The 16320-nt window shown below is 45.6% G+C and overlaps 1 protein-coding gene across 10 annotated transcripts in view; it reads right to left on the bottom strand.

Annotated features, from left to right (window-relative positions):
- Positions 1-16320, bottom strand: part of epb41l2 (erythrocyte membrane protein band 4.1 like 2) — a 96030-nt gene that overhangs the window by 56211 nt on the left and 23499 nt on the right. For all 10 annotated transcript variants that reach the window (XM_079887513.1, XM_079887517.1, XM_079887522.1 and 7 more), the window contains exons 2-3: positions 8417-8582; positions 553-972 (exon numbers count right to left, since the gene is read on the bottom strand). In XM_079887513.1, the coding sequence (XP_079743639.1) occupies positions 553-972; positions 8417-8569 (573 nt within the window). In that variant the 5' untranslated portion in view covers positions 8570-8582. The remainder of the gene's footprint in view (positions 1-552; positions 973-8416; positions 8583-16320) is intronic.

The raw sequence follows: 16320 nt of genomic DNA, 5'->3' as shown, positions 1-16320 counted from the left end.
TGCTGATGTCACTTTGATGCGATACGTTCGATTAAATAATACTCATGACTTAATTCCTTCACTTGCCAGAGATCAACCAAACTGCAGGAAGTCCGTTACGTGTCTGTGACAAACAAACCCTCAATCAGTATTCCCTGCGTTAGTCCACTAAACCCGTTCACTTGAAGGAGCGAGTCAGCGAATTCGGACAGCCATTGAGCTTACATCGGTTGTACACTTGTTATTGCAGTGCATTGTGGGATTGAATGAGTGCACTTGATAACACCACTACAAAATGGCTGTCCCCTCAAATAACGCCCTGTTTAAGGGTATAGGGGGCGATTTGGGATTCAGCCTGTGTGACCTGGAGGTCACCTGACTGGGGTCAAGGGTGACAGGCTTTCAGGTGTAGATCCCTGCTTTACTCTTCAGACAGAGTACAGGGCACTGAGTCTCTTCACTGCTTTGAATTTATCAAACAAGCTCTTCATGCACATCATGATGATTATATTACAGCACTGTAGATGAAAACGACTAAAAGTGTCCCGTGTGTGTATGAGCAGCGGCTCTCACCTGTGTGTCAGCACTGCCGACGGACTTCTCCTCCTCTTTCTCGTTCTCCTCCTCCTTCACCTCCTCTGGCCTGCTCTCCTCCTTCTCCTCCTTCACCTCCTTCTCCTCCTTCACCTCCTTCTCCTCCTTCTCCTCCTTCACCTCCTCTGTTTTCTCTGAGCTCGGGGCGGCTCCTGCTCCGTCCGGCTGGTGTTTCGGCTCACTCTCCTCCTCCTCCTCCTTCAGGCTCGGGCTCTGGGGCTGCTCTGCGCTCTCTGAGGCTTGGTCTTGGCTCTGTGACTTCTGTCGTTTAAGCCATGGAGGCAGGAAGCGAGAGATGCCCTTCTCCTTCTTCTTCTGTCCGCCGGTGGCAGGAGGGCTGCTGGGATCGGGAGACGAGGACTCCTCCTGCGGGCTCTCCGGCTCCGCGCTCCGGCTCTCCTGCGGGACCGACACATGCAACACTGAAGACACTAGTGTCAAATCAGTTCAGACACTGAAGAGTCAAATCAGAGTCAAATCAGTTCCGACACTAGTGTCATTTTTACCGCATACTAGGGATGTGACGGTGAGGATATTTTCCCACCGGTTAACCGACATGTGACAACAACACATTGGGGGGTGGGGGGGTGGGGGGGGCGTATTATTCTTTAGGGCTGGTCCGAATACCATTTTTTGAGCTTCGAAGCTTCGGTAGTAATGAACATCGAATATTCGAAGCTTCGGAGAGAGGGGGCTGAACATATTCTTCTCTCTAATAAAGGCAGGAATCTCTACGTGTCTGTCTGTCCATTTGCATTTTGATTATTTCGAGAGCCGTTCATCCAATCGACTTCACTCGGGAGTGCAGTGTCGCATTTGGTGCAATATAGAGAGACACGCGAGACGCGACACGTTCAGAATTAATAAACTTTTAGCTCAGGCATGCGCTTCTGTCCACACACACTCCGCTGTTCTCATGCACTTCTGTCCACACACACTCCGCTGTTCTCATGCACTTCTGTCCACACACACTCCGCTGTTCTCATGCACTTCTGTCCACACACACTCCGCTGTTCTCATGCGCTTCTGTCCACACACACTCCGCTGTTCTCAGGCACTTCTGTCCACACACACTCCGCTGTTCTCATGCACTTCTGTCCACACACACTCCGCTGTTCTCATGCACTTCTGTCCACACACACTCCGCTGTTCTCATGCACTTCTGTCCACACACACTCCGCTGTTCTCATGCACTTCTGTCCACACACACTCCGCTGTTCTCATGCGCTTCTGTCCACACACACTCCGCTGTTCTCAGGCACTTCTGTCCACACACACTCCGCTGTTCTCATGCGCTTCTGTCCACACACACTCCGCTGTTCTCATGCGCTTCTGTCCACACACACTCCGCTGTTCTCAGGCACTTCTGTCCACACACACTCCGCTGTTCTCATGCGCTTCTGTCCACACACACTCCGCTGTTCTCATGCGCTTCTGTCCACACACACTCCGCTGTTCTCAGGCACTTCTGTCCACACACACTCCGCTGTTCTCATGCGCTTCTGTCCACACACACTCCGCTGTTCTCATGCGCTTCTGTCCACACACAATCCGCTGCTTCTGTCCACACACACTCCGCTGTTCTCAGGCACTTCTGTCCACACACACTCCGCTGTTCTCATGCACTTCTGTCCACACACACACTCCGCTGTTCTCATGCACTTCTGTCCACACACACTCCGCTGTTCTCATGCGCTTCTGTCCACACACACACTCCGCTGTTCTCATGCGCTTCTGTCCACACACACTCCGCTGTTCTCATGCACTTCTGTCCACACACACTCCGCTGTTCTCAGGCACTTCTGTCCACACACACACTCCGCTGTTCTCATGCACTTCTGTCCACACACACTCCGCTGTTCTCATGCGCTTCTGTCCACACACACTCCGCTGTTCTCAGGCACTTCTGTCCACACACACTCCGCTGTTCTCAGGCACTTCTGTCCACACACACTCCGCTGTTCTCATGCACTTCTGTCCACACACACTCCGCTGTTCTCATGCACTTCTGTCCACACACACACTCCGCTGTTCTCATGCACTTCTGTCCACACACACTCCGCTGTTCTCATGCGCTTCTGTCCACACACACTCCGCTGTTCTCAGGCACTTCTGTCCACACACACACTCCACTGTTCTCATGCACTTCTGTCCACACACACTCCGCTGTTCTCATGCGCTTCTGTCCACACACACTCCGCTGTTCTCAGGCACTTCTGTCCACACACACTCCGCTGTTCTCAGGCACTTCCGTCCACACACACACTCCGCTGTTCTCATGCGCTTCTGTCCACACACACTCCGCTGTTCTCAGGCACTTCTGTCCACACACACTCCGCTGTTCTCATGCACTTCTGTCCACACACACTCCGCTGTTCTCATGCGCTTCTGTCCACACACACTCCGCTGTTCTCATGCACTTCTGTCCACACACACTCCGCTGTTCTCAGGCACTTCTGTCCACACACACTCCACTGTTCTCAGGCACTTCTGTCCACACACACACTCCGCTGTCCACACACACTCCGCTGTTCTCATGCACTTCTGTCCACACACACTCCGCTGTTCTCAGGCACTTCTGTCCACACACACTCCGCTGTTCTCATGCACTTCTGTCCACACACACTCCGCTGTTCTCAGGCACTTCTGTCCATACACACACTCCGCTGTTCTCATGCACTTCTGTCCACACACACTCCGCTGCTTCTGTCCACACACACTCCGCTGTTCTCATGCGCTTCTGTCCACACACACTCCGCTGTTCTCATGCGCTTCTGTCCACACACACTCCGCTGTTCTCATGCGCTTCTGTCCACACACACTCCGCTGTTCTCATGCACTTCTGTCCACACACACTCCGCTGTTCTCATGCACTTCTGTCCACACACACTCCGCTGTTCTCATGCACTTCTGTCCACACACACTCCGCTGTTCTCATGCACTTCTGTCCACACACACTCCGCTGTTCTCAGGCACTTCTGTCCACACACACTCCGCTGTTCTCAGGCACTTCCGTCCACACACACTCCGCTGTTCTCAGGCACTTCTGTCCACACACACTCCGCTGTTCTCAGGCACTTCCGTCCACACACACTCCGCTGTTCTCAGGCACTTCCGTCCACACACACACTCCGCTGTTCTCATGCACTTCTGTCCACACACACTCCGCTGTTCTCATGCACTTCTGTCCACACACACTCCGCTGCTTCTGTCCACACACACTCCGCTGTTCTCATGCACTTCTGTCCACACACACTCCGCTGTTCTCATGCACTTCTGTCCACACACACTCCGCTGTTCTCATGCACTTCTGTCCACACACACTCCGCTGTTCTCATGCACTTCTGTCCACACACACTCCGCTGTTCTCATGCACTTCTGTCCACACACACTCCGCTGTTCTCATGCACTTCTGTCCACACACACTCCGCTGTTCTCAGGCACTTCTGTCCACACACACTCCGCTGTTCTCAGGCACTTCCGTCCACACACACACTCCGCCGTTCTCATGCACTTCTGTCCACACACACTCCGCTGTTCTCATGCGCTTCTGTCCACACACACTCCGCTGTTCTCATGCACTTCTGTCCACACACACTCCGCTGTTCTCATGCACTTCTGTCCACACACACTCCACTGTTCTCAGGCACTTCTGTCCACACACACACTCCGCTGTTCTCATGCACTTCTGTCCACACACACTCCGCTGCTTCTGTCCACACACACTCCGCTGTTCTCATGCGCTTCTGTCCACACACACTCCGCTGTTCTCATGCACTTCTGTCCACACACACTCCGCTGTTCTCATGCACTTCTGTCCACACACACTCCGCTGTTCTCATGCACTTCTGTCCACACACACTCCGCTGCTTCTGTCCACACACACTCCGCTGTTCTCATGCACTTCTGTCCACACACACTCCGCTGTTCTCATGCACTTCTGTCCACACACACTCCGCTGTTCTCAGGCACTTCTGTCCACACACACTCCGCTGTTCTCAGGCACTTCCGTCCACACACACTCCGCTGTTCTCAGGCACTTCCGTCCACACACACTCCGCTGTTCTCAGGCACTTCCGTCCACACACACTCCGCTGTTCTCAGGCACTTCCGTCCACACACACACTCCGCTGTTCTCATGCACTTCTGTCCACACACACACTCCGCTGTTCTCAGGCACTTCAGTCCACACACACTCCGCTGTTCTCATGCACTTCTGTCCACACACACTCCGCTGTTCTCATGCACTTCTGTCCACACACACTCCGCTGTTCTCATGCACTTCTGTCCACACACACTCCGCTGTTCTCATGCACTTCTGTCCACACACACTCCGCTGTTCTCAGGCACTTCTGTCCACACACACTCCGCTGTTCTCATGCGCTTCTGTCCACACACACTCCGCTGTTCTCAGGCACTTCTGTCCACACACACTCCGCTGTTCTCATGCACTTCTGTCCACACACACTCCGCTGTTCTCATGCACTTCTGTCCACACACACTCCGCTGTTCTCATGCGCTTCTGTCCACACACACTCCGCTGTTCTCATGCACTTCTGTCCACACACACTCCGCTGTTCTCATGCACTTCTGTCCACACACACTCCGCTGTTCTCAGGCACTTCCGTCCACACACACTCCGCTGTTCTCAGGCACTCTCGTCCACACACACACTCCGCTGTTCTCATGCACTTCTGTCCACACACACTCCGCTGTTCTCATGCACTTCTGTCCACACACACTCCGCTGTTCTCATGCGCTTCTGTCCACACACACTCCGCTGTTCTCATGCACTTCTGTCCACACACACTCCGCTGTTCTCATGCACTTCTGTCCACACACACTCCGCTGTTCTCATGCACTTCTGTCCACACACACTCCGCTGTTCTCATGCACTTCTGTCCACACACACTCCGCTGTTCTCATGCACTTCTGTCCACACACACTCCGCTGCTTCTGTCCACACACACTCCGCTGTTCTCATGCGCTTCTGTCCACACACACTCCGCTGTTCTCATGCACTTCTGTCCACACACACTCCGCTGTTCTCATGCGCTTCTGTCCACACACACTCCGCTGCTTCTGTCCACACACACTCCGCTGTTCTCATGCGCTTCTGTCCACACACACTCCGCTGTTCTCATGCACTTCTGTCCACACACACTCCGCTGTTCTCATGCGCTTCTGTCCACACACACTCCGCTGTTCTCATGCACTTCTGTCCACACACACTCCGCTGTTCTCATGCACTTCTGTCCACACACACTCCGCTGTTCTCAGGCACTTCTGTCCACACACACTCCGCTGTTCTCATGCACTTCTGTCCACACACACACTCCGCTGTTCTCATGCACTTCTGTCCACACACACTCCGCTGTTCTCAGGCGCTTCTGTCCACACACACACTCCACTGTTCTCAGGCACTTCTGTCCACACACACACTCCGCTGTTCTCATGCACTTCTGTCCACACACACTCCGCTGTTCTCATGCACTTCTGTCCACACACACCCCCCGCTGTTCTCAGGCGCTTCTGTCCACACACACACTCCACTGTTCTCATGCACTTCTGTCCACACACACTCCGCTGTTCTCAGGCGCTTCTGTCCACACACACTCCGCTGGTCTCATGCACTTCTGTCCACACACACTCCGCTGTTCTCATGCACTTCTGTCCACACACACACTCCGCTGTTCTCATGCACTTCTGTCCACACACACTCCGCTGGTCTCATGCACTTCTGTCCACACACACTCCGCTGGTCTCATGCACTTCTGTCCACACACACTCCGCTGTTCTCATGCACTTCTGTCCACACACACTCCGCTGTTCTGCGCTCTACCAGAGAATACTCCTATTGCAGGAACACTTTAGTTGGCCAAGAAGCAAATATATTTATTAAGTATAACGAGGTTGGGTTCCTTCAAATGTCTAGGCTATATAAGATAATTGTAAAAAGAGTATTGTATTTCGTCAGATTTTATAGCGTTGAACATATTCAAGCGTGAATGCGAACCGTTTCGATGTGGATGCCAGGTGTGCACAAAAAAAAAAGGGAATATTCGAATGTCAAATTTTCAAATCGAATACCAACCCACCGAACGAATATTCGGGTCCAGCCCTATTATTCTTAATGAAAAAAAACAACAACAAAACAGTACGACAAATCCGCTTATATTGGCGCTTTTACATTTCACTTTACATCTGACTCCTGCTGCTGATCTGTGACTCTTTCAGCTCACGATTTATTAACCAGACACGTTCAGTTTTTAATTGTAGTGTCTGTTCTCTAACTGAACGAAATGATTTTATATTACACAAAAAACATCTAATGGGTGGGCAAGTGATGTAAGCAGTGTTGCTTCTGAACACCGGTCACACAGACTATCGTAGCAAGCCTACCGCATACAGTACTTGTTCAAATCACTGTGTTGTAGGGCTGTCACTTTTGAGAAAAATCTAATTCGAACGGGTATCAAATATCAAGCAATGTATTCGAATATCTACAAGCCCCTGTAACGGAGATTCAAACACAAATTTATTAACAGTCTGACAGTCATAAACAGGACTCAAGCCATAGCCTGTCAGAAAAATTATTTTTGACTTAATGTTTGAAACAGCAGGTTATTAACTAAATCTATATGAAGTGTCACTATGCACTATGCATAGCCAATCACAAAATTAGGCTAACGTTACATGGAAAGAAAGGTGCCGACCAGTTGTGCAGGAAAGTATGCAGTTATACGATGTTGGACGCCTGGCCGTCTGCTGTGTCTCTGACTCCGCTGCCTCATTTGGATGGTAACTTGACAGGTGAGCGCGAAGATTGGATGTCGAGGATGTGCAAGTAAACCGTTTTTTTGCAAATTCGGCAAACTACCATATCTTTAACGGTTATAAGTCGGATCAGTCTTATAACCGTTAGTATAAGTCGTTTAAGAGTATAAGTTGCATCAGTCAAAAAATGCGTCATGAAGAGGAAAAAAAAAAACGCACTGGACTATAAGTCGCATTTATTTAGAAATTTATTTCTCAAAAAAAAAAAAAAAGTTACGGACGGGACAGTTCTCTGTTACGGACGTGAGCGCTCTGAAAGCGGCACTAAAAGACTGCTTTAAAACTTTCACAGAGATCTCAAGCAGAAAGCAAAAAGCCTGTTTTTAAATTTAATGTAATTTTGTATTAATTGTATCTTAATTTTAATCAATGTTTCATCAACCAATTGCCTGGATTTAATAAATTAGAAAATATATTAGAAAATAGATAATCACGACACGGAGGCGCCGGCGCGTGAACATGGAGCTCGTCTCATAAATGAACCGAAACTCAGCGTATAAGCTACTTGCCTCACACACCTGAGACATGTATAGAAAGCTTGAAATGTCTACTTTTAAACAGAACAATTCAAAATGAAAGAAAACTGACTGTTCTCTGCTTATGTAATCCGTATGAAATATGCATTTCTCTCTGGCACGTTCACTACTGTGAAGATGAGTTTTTAGATGAGTTGAGGTAGAATTGTCCGCTCAGGCTGGCCGTTCTGTGCGTTATCTTCCATTTTCAAAACAGGGTGGCTTTTGGCTATTATTCGCTTGATTTGGTCATGGGCCTACGCTACAGTACGTTTAGAGCGCCCGCTACTGGATGAGATGGCAAACAATAAAATGAAAAACAAATGGTCTAATCATAGACTGTAAAAAATGTGCTACACATGGCACTTTAAAAACTGAATAGTTTATTTATAGTTCGATTACGGATATTTCACGTCACGTTCGAATGCATATTTAAATATCGAATAAAAAGTGACAGCCCTATTGTGTTGTGGAACGCACTGAAGATCTACCTCCGGTTGGGCGGCACTGGCCACGGGCTGGGCGTCGCTGTCGGCTGGTTTGTCGGGCTGGTCTGTTTGCACAGGGTCCGTCTGATGCTGAACTTCAGGAGCCTTCTCCGGTTCCTTCTTCACATCTGTCTCTGATCCCACCTCTGTCGTCATCACGCCCGGCACACTGGCACACAAGAGACAAGAACACAGAGGTTAAGAGTCATATCATGAGCCATCACATCTTCTGAGGTCCAGCAAACCCAACCGAACTGCAAACACGACTCGTTCCTGACGTCACAGACCAACATCAACACACAAGTGTCCACATTTACTCCATAACACCTCATTAGTGTCCATTTCTAATGCCTTATTTAAAGCCCATATATATACGATATCACACCATTTCATTTAAAGACAATAAATAAAACATGCATAGCATTTTTTATAAATGTTAATAAATCAAAATATTATTTAAGTATGAATTCAATTGATTAGATATTCTTTGAGTATTAAACCATTCATTTTACAGAAAAAAAACAAGGGTGAATGTGCCTCAGTGCGGATAAGCGGCTGTATGAAATCTGTTTAATAACATTTCAGTAATCAGCGTGCCTTAACTAATTGAAATCATGAAACTGCAAAAGTAGTTTAGCGTAAATTAAATTTTTAGGGCCTTATGAAATCCATAGATATTAGATATTTATCCAGTCATATAACTCTTTATATGGAGAGTTTCTGAAGGTGCAGCAGCTAAAAAACATGTTTATTATTTCTGAGAGCAGACCTGGTTGTTAAAAACTAATCAGCTTTACTCATATCTTTCATCATCATGGGAGGAAGTCTTTTTCAGTACCGTGAGTCTGATACCGTGCGAGACAGAATCACTGACTGAAGATTGAAAAGCATCAAAACGCTCTTTCATGTTATCAGAGCATCAGAACAAAGCCTGTATGAGCAAGTCGTCAAACCCCACCATGAGCAAACACACACACACACACACACACACACACACACACACACACACACACACACACACACAAGCTCAAAGCAGCGCTCATGCGACACTGCAACAGTCAAATGAGTGAATAACTCCCATCCTGCACATTTTACCAGATTTAAATCCAGAATTCTGCAGGTATTGATTTCGACTGATATGAGAAATGTCATCAGGGCTCAAGACCAGGGCGCAAGACTGCAGTGCTCAAGGTAAAACAATTTGGTCTTGAGCCCTGATAACATCTCTCACATCAGTCGAAATCAATACTGAAAATCTTACTCTTACTGAACATTTTAGGAGCACAAGCAGAAAGTGTTGACGCACACCTTAAATCGTCCTGCAACGCAATTATTCACATTTAGAGCCTTGAAATGCTGGAGAAAGTTGTGTGAAGCACTTGAAAATCCATGAAAAGTGCTTGAATTTCACTCTCAAAAGGTTGTACGAACCCTGAAATGAATCATAAAAACATTCGACTATTTCCGCCACAATTCCATGGTTACAGTTAGCGTTAATACGTTAAATCTACTAGTGCTGTCAAAAGTAAAAAATGATTGGCCATTGTGTTCACACACTCAACATATATGTCTGTGATTGGTTACAATGATCAACACTTCAAACACATGTTGTAAATGGACATCTTTGACGCTTGCAAGCGCTCGGTGAAGAGCGTCAAATATGTCCATTTACAAAATGTTTGTCCCATCAAAGGTATAAAAGCCGAAGTGGGTCCAGAATTTGGACTTAAACGTGGATTGGGCATCTATTATTTTACTCACACTGCTGTCCGCCATCACATTATAAACTCTTTTTCTTAGGCTAGTTAACTTATATTCACGTTTATGCGTTGATACTTGAGAGCCACCTTAAGGAGCCATGAAGTAGCAATGCTCGCAGGGAAATCTATATAGAGCGCCTTACTTTAACTAAAATATCAATATTTGGCGCCTGCGTATCGATTCTTGAATCACACAGAGGACGACAACTCAAAATTGCCCAATGGATATTTTGTTCCGCCCCTGGTTATAAGCCACTCAAACTCGCAGTGCTATCAGGTGGAGAAGCGTTTACTACGGATCACAGAGCTGTATGTCACTAGCCGCGTTTCCATTACCCTTCAAACTGCGAAAATTGAAATTGCGCATTGAAAATACGCCCAATGGAAACACGTCAATTTTGCAAAAACTCGCATTTATCGAAAAAAATTTATCGTTTTTCCGCTCGCATGAGGAGGTTTTTCAGGCAATTCGAAAAAGAAAATTTTTTGCAAAACTACAATGGAAACAGTTTTTGCGCATTTACAGTCACCTGACGTAGATGACGCGGTGTGTTTGGACAGAATACGAGACAGAGCTCTTTATTAAACTCATAAAAGACAAAAGAATTACAGGAATAATGGATTCTAAACCTCAAATAAATGCCACGATCAAGACCTCGCAGCAGATCTGAAGGGAGAATCACCCAGAAACACCTCATATGAGCCGCTCACAGTATAATAAGGGTCGTTCCTCACCATTAATGCTTGAAAACACACACACATCTCCTTCCATTAATAATAATGGCCAGTGCAGTGGCTGGGATATAGTACAGAAACCCACCAACGTCTGTTGCCATGATTTTTGGAATGATTTTACTGATCGCGAGAGGAAAAAAAGAAGTTTTAGTCGCATAACATCAGTTAATGGAAACACCGTAAGTTCGCAATAGTTTTTTGTCGACATAAAAAAAAAAAAAAAAAGAAAAAAAAAAAAAAGAATCACTAAAGTTTTGTGCAAATCTGTAATGGAAACGTGCCTACTGACAAGCTGCACATTCAAATTTTCAAAATCGTATTAAGCCAAATCGGTTTAAGTGTGATTTCATGTCACTTGCGATTAATCGTACAGCCCGAAGCCCTAGTGACTATAGAGCTGGATCAGGGTGGACGTCATGTGTGGATGAAAACACAGTCCTCTTCCAGCCTCTGCAATGGCATGAGATGTATAAGGCTCCTCCCGCATTACATCATCTTCACAACACACAGCTTTCAACATGGTTTCATGGAGTTTCTGAATACTGAAAGGTTTTGGAAAGATATTGAACAACTGGTATGTTGTTAAACAACAGTTCAATCCACTGAACCCATTGTACTTCAATCCCTCCCAGCCTTGTTTTCATTCCTGTCCAAAAATTAATTATGGCACTGCCCTGACTAAGATCTACTACACACACACACACCTCAGGTTCATCACGATCACAACGTTCCCTCAAGATCGCACCAGGACCAGTCAAACATGCTGGGAGTTTCAGAGAGCACACAGCTGTTACAACACACACACACACACACCAGAGAGGCGGCCAGGGGAAAACCACTGAGGAAAGACAACAGCAAATATGCTGTGAGAAAGAGAAAGCATGCATGACATCATCACGTGTGGGGCATGTCCTCAAACGCACATGTGATGCGTGTACATCAGAGCAACGGCCCTCTGGGTAACCGGGTAACATTAGACAGACACTACCTAGAGTCCAGGCTCAGGAAGACTTTTGTTCTTTTGAAAGAAAAACACTTTTATTCATTTTATTTAATGTCTACAATTAAACACAAGAACTCACAACAAACAGATACATGTTCAGTTTCAGACCTCAGTGTGGTGTGTGTGTGTGTGTGCGTGTGTGTGTGTGTGTGTGTGTGTGTGTGTGTGTGTGTGTGTGTGTGTGTGTGTGTGTGTGTGACTAATCCCCAAACTGCAATGCTTGCAGATAACAAATCAACACAAGCTGTCAAAACTAATCAGGATCCAGAGCTACACACCACCTGTGTGTGTGTCAGTCTGTCAGTCTCCAACACACACCACACGCGAGTATGAGGCCGACGGATTTGGCCACAATATATCACAATACAAACATGCAACAATCATGGATGGAATATATCACGGACAGTGACAATCTGTATTATGGACAGTTCACCCAAAGTGAAAATTAATGTGAGAAAAAAGTTTAGACAAGTTTTAGTGTCAGAACTACATTAAACTAGTATATATATAATGTATAATACAGCAACGGGGGAATATGTGTGTGTCCTGATAATGCCAAGTCTGATGTTAGCAGTAAAAAGTGGCCTAAATTATTCTAAATAAGTGCAAACATATTCGTCTAAAATAATTGAGTATTTTCCTCTTCAGAATCATGAATATAGTTATTCTGGCGTCTCTATTGTCCTGTGCTTCAGCACCAAGTCCAAGCCTGTTCATTTACACACACAATGCAAAACCAAATCAGCATTTTAATCAACAGTAACATTTTATCTGTTATCCTTTTATCATGTGTCTTGGAGTATCGCAATAATATTGTGAGTTCAGTGTCGTGATATGAGAGTATCGCTACACGCCTAGAGCAATCCCGTAGCTAACGCTGAGCATGTCACACACCACAGATGAAACACTGTAGCCTCGCGTGTCCTGATGGTTATCTAGATCCGCTTCTCCACAGCAGGGCTGCCCTAAAACACGCTCTTAAACACACACAACATCACCGTTTCACCAGCTCACTGAAATATCACTAGATCGGGCGTGCACATCAAACAAACTGTGGCAATATTTCACATAAAAAGAAAAGACACTTATTCAGTCGTGCCCGTTTGATCACAGCAATGCACAACACAAGTCCATTAAGACCAAAGGCTCACACATATTCAGAGAAATATTAGATCATACTGTATATGTCACATTTCTATTAATCTTCCAGGAAATGATGCGATATGAGGAGGTTTAAGCGATCTCTCCGGTCTCTCTATACTGTTATCCCTTCAGCCAGAGCAACAGAGGAGGCTCATGGGAAGAAGACAGGAGTTATGAGTTCACCGGAGAATATGATTTATGGCAGGAGCAACGAAGGCACAGGGAAGAGACAGATGAAACAAAACCAAATAAATACACGAGTATAATCATATATGTTTAAGTTCTTCAGGAAGTCTCAGGTATTTTCTATATGATTATCAATAACTCTTCTAGCTTGATGATAGTCTAAGCAGCGTCTGAAACTTCTTGTGTTTATTTGCCTCTTCACGAAGAATTCTTGCTGTATTCCTCATTTGTAAGATGCAAAGTAAATGTAAAATTTATTTATATTATGGCAATGGTTCTTTAGCATCGCTTATAAATATCATAATCCCCATCAGATCGCAAATAAGTCATTTCAAACACTCGCTGGTTTCTGAAAGAGAGCTTTGAGCTGAAATGGTTTAAAATGTGTTAAATGTTGAAGTTAGCTGGTAGTCTGGTATGATGGGGAATGAGCAGCGGAGTCGAGCGTCTCCTGACTCGGATCAACTCCTCAAGCCCCAGGAGACGCTCTGATGTCGGGATCCAGTGGGACAAACCCCCTGAGGAAGCCCTGATGAGGCCCGATCAAGCCTGGTCATGACAGGAGAAACACTACCGGCCCTGACACGCTCTAGCACACATTGTGTGTGTGTGTGTGTGTGTGTGTATGTGTGTGTGTGTGTGTGTGTGTGTGTGTGTGTGTGTGGCAGGTGTTCTGGATTTGCATCTATTGTGTGATAGCTTTATGAATGACATTTAATGCACTGGATGCCGTGTGTGTGTGTGTGTGTGTGTGTGTGTGTGTGTGTGTGTGTGTGTGTGTGTGTGTGTGTGTGTGTGTGTGTGTATATGTGTGTGACTAAAGCTTTTAAAGCAAACATTTCCCATGATAAGCACACAAGAGACAACAGAGCTCTGAACCGTCTCTGAGCAAACACACCGTCAGAACGCTTGTTTGTGAAACTCACCATCAGGAAACTCATAAAAGGAAACTTTTCCTAAAATGAAAAACAGCCAGTTGTGTGTTGGGAAGAAGCCAGATGATCTGCACAGTGTATCAAACAGACACAGTAAAACACAGAAGACAGCCGCTGTGTCCGGAGTCAAACACTCCTCCACTATACAGTGGTGAACACCATACGCCAGAGTAGTTCATCCCAATACAGCACTCATAAACAGCAGGAGAACAGTCCCATGATGACCCACTGCTTCCACTGAGACACATCTGATGGACACTTTACTGTCCCACAAGGCCACAGGAGAGGAGCTGTGATTGACAGTGAAACACCTGATGCTGGTAGGTCATGTGACCGTCACAACATGGCAGATGAAGTATGTCCGAGTTTCATTAATGCTATACACAGAATAGGGCTGCACGATATTGGAAAAAAAATTACATTGCGATATTTTTTTCCCAACGATATATATTGCGATATTGCGTGCCATCAATCCAGGCTAAAGTCAATAATGATATTAATAATTTCACTAAGCAAGCTTCATTACAAGTGACAAAAAGGCCACTTAATATTTTATTCCAAAATTAGAACATATTTCTGTCAGAATTGGAAAAAAATATTTCTGTCAAAAAATCTTATTCTCTCTCTCTCTCTGTGTCTCTCTCTCTCTGTGTCTCTCTCTCTCTGTGTCTCTCTCTCTCTGTGTCTGTGTCTCTCTGTGTCTCTCTCTCTCTGTGTCTCTCTCTCTCTGTGTCTGTGTCTCTCTCTCTCTGTGTCTGTGTCTCTCTCTCTCTGTGTCTCTCTCTCTCTCTCTGTCTCTCTCTCTCTCTCTCTCTGTGTCTCTCTCTCTCTCTCTGTCTCTCTCTCTCTCTCTGTGTCTCTGTTTTCGGTGATGATGCAGTGATGCGTTCATGTAAACGGCACTTAAAAGCTGTCACAAAGAATCAATACTTTTGAACCAGAACCAAAAGTATTGATTATGAATATGTAAAATATTACAAAGAGACATTTTAATTGTTTATTAATAAACAAGTGTTTTCTGTAAAGATGAAGTTGATGATCTTCGTCTTCGCAGTAGTGATCGCGTGGGAGAGAAATGCACTTTTCATACAGATTACATAGTTTTGTTTTGTTTTGAATGGTTCTGTTTAAAAGTAGAGATTTCTGTAGATAATAGATATATTTATATATATTTTTTTAGGTGTGTGAGGCGAGTAGGCTACCTTATACACTGAGTTTCGGTTCATGGATTCAGGCGCTGGCGCCTCCGTGTCGTGATTATGTCTGCTATATTTACTTTTTATTTATTAAATCCAGGAAATTGGATAAAGAAACACTGATTAAAATTAAAACGAAATTCGCTTTAAAGAAAGGCTTTGTGCTTTCTGTTTGAGGTCTCTGTGAAAGTTTTAAAGCAGTCTTTTAGTGCCGCTTTCATAACGGCCGCGTCCGTAATGGAGAACTGTCACGTAACATTGTTTGTTCCTCATAAATGCGAACACGAAAAATAAAATACTTTTTTAAAAAAGACAACCATCCACAACTTTATAACACTCCAGCAAAGTACCTCTTTTTGGTCAACATCCTCCTTTTTGTTGACGAAATAGTCCCAAATAGCTGATTTTGACTTACTTTTTGGTACAAAATAAAATTTTTTTTTTTTTTTTTTCGGCGGATCCTCTTCGTCGCCCATTTTTAGCAATAGGATGCCAGTGAATGTTGGCTGTGAGCGCAGTGAGCTGTGCAACCAATCACTGTACAAGCACGCGGAACGTGCAAGTCACCCCAGCAACAAGCCATACAACAAACTCGTGTTTACTGTGTGATACCGTTCTCTTAATACACCATGGGTGCTACTACCCTTCACATCGCATGTTCCGGCGATGTGACTATCGCTCATTCGCACATCGCGATGTCGATGTTAAAACAGAATATCGTTCAGCCCTAATACAGAACATACTTTAACACACGCCAGGTAAGCTGCAAACCAAATGCAGTGTCAGCTAAACACAGTAGTGATGGTCCAACCAATCGCAGATCATCACATTCTACGACTCGATCGGAAGCAAAACCAAATAAAGTCGCCACTGACGCACTTGTGAACGGCACAGATGGGGTTTTTGAGCCACGTTCTGCTTTGTAACGTCACGAAACATTAGTAAACCA

Source organism: Squalius cephalus, assembly GCF_949319135.1.
Source record: "Squalius cephalus genome assembly, chromosome: 12".
Classification (NCBI taxonomy): Eukaryota; Metazoa; Chordata; class Actinopteri; order Cypriniformes; family Leuciscidae; genus Squalius; species Squalius cephalus.
The sequence above is the reverse complement of the archived record's forward strand: the minus strand, read 5'-3'. Positions and strand labels throughout refer to the sequence as shown.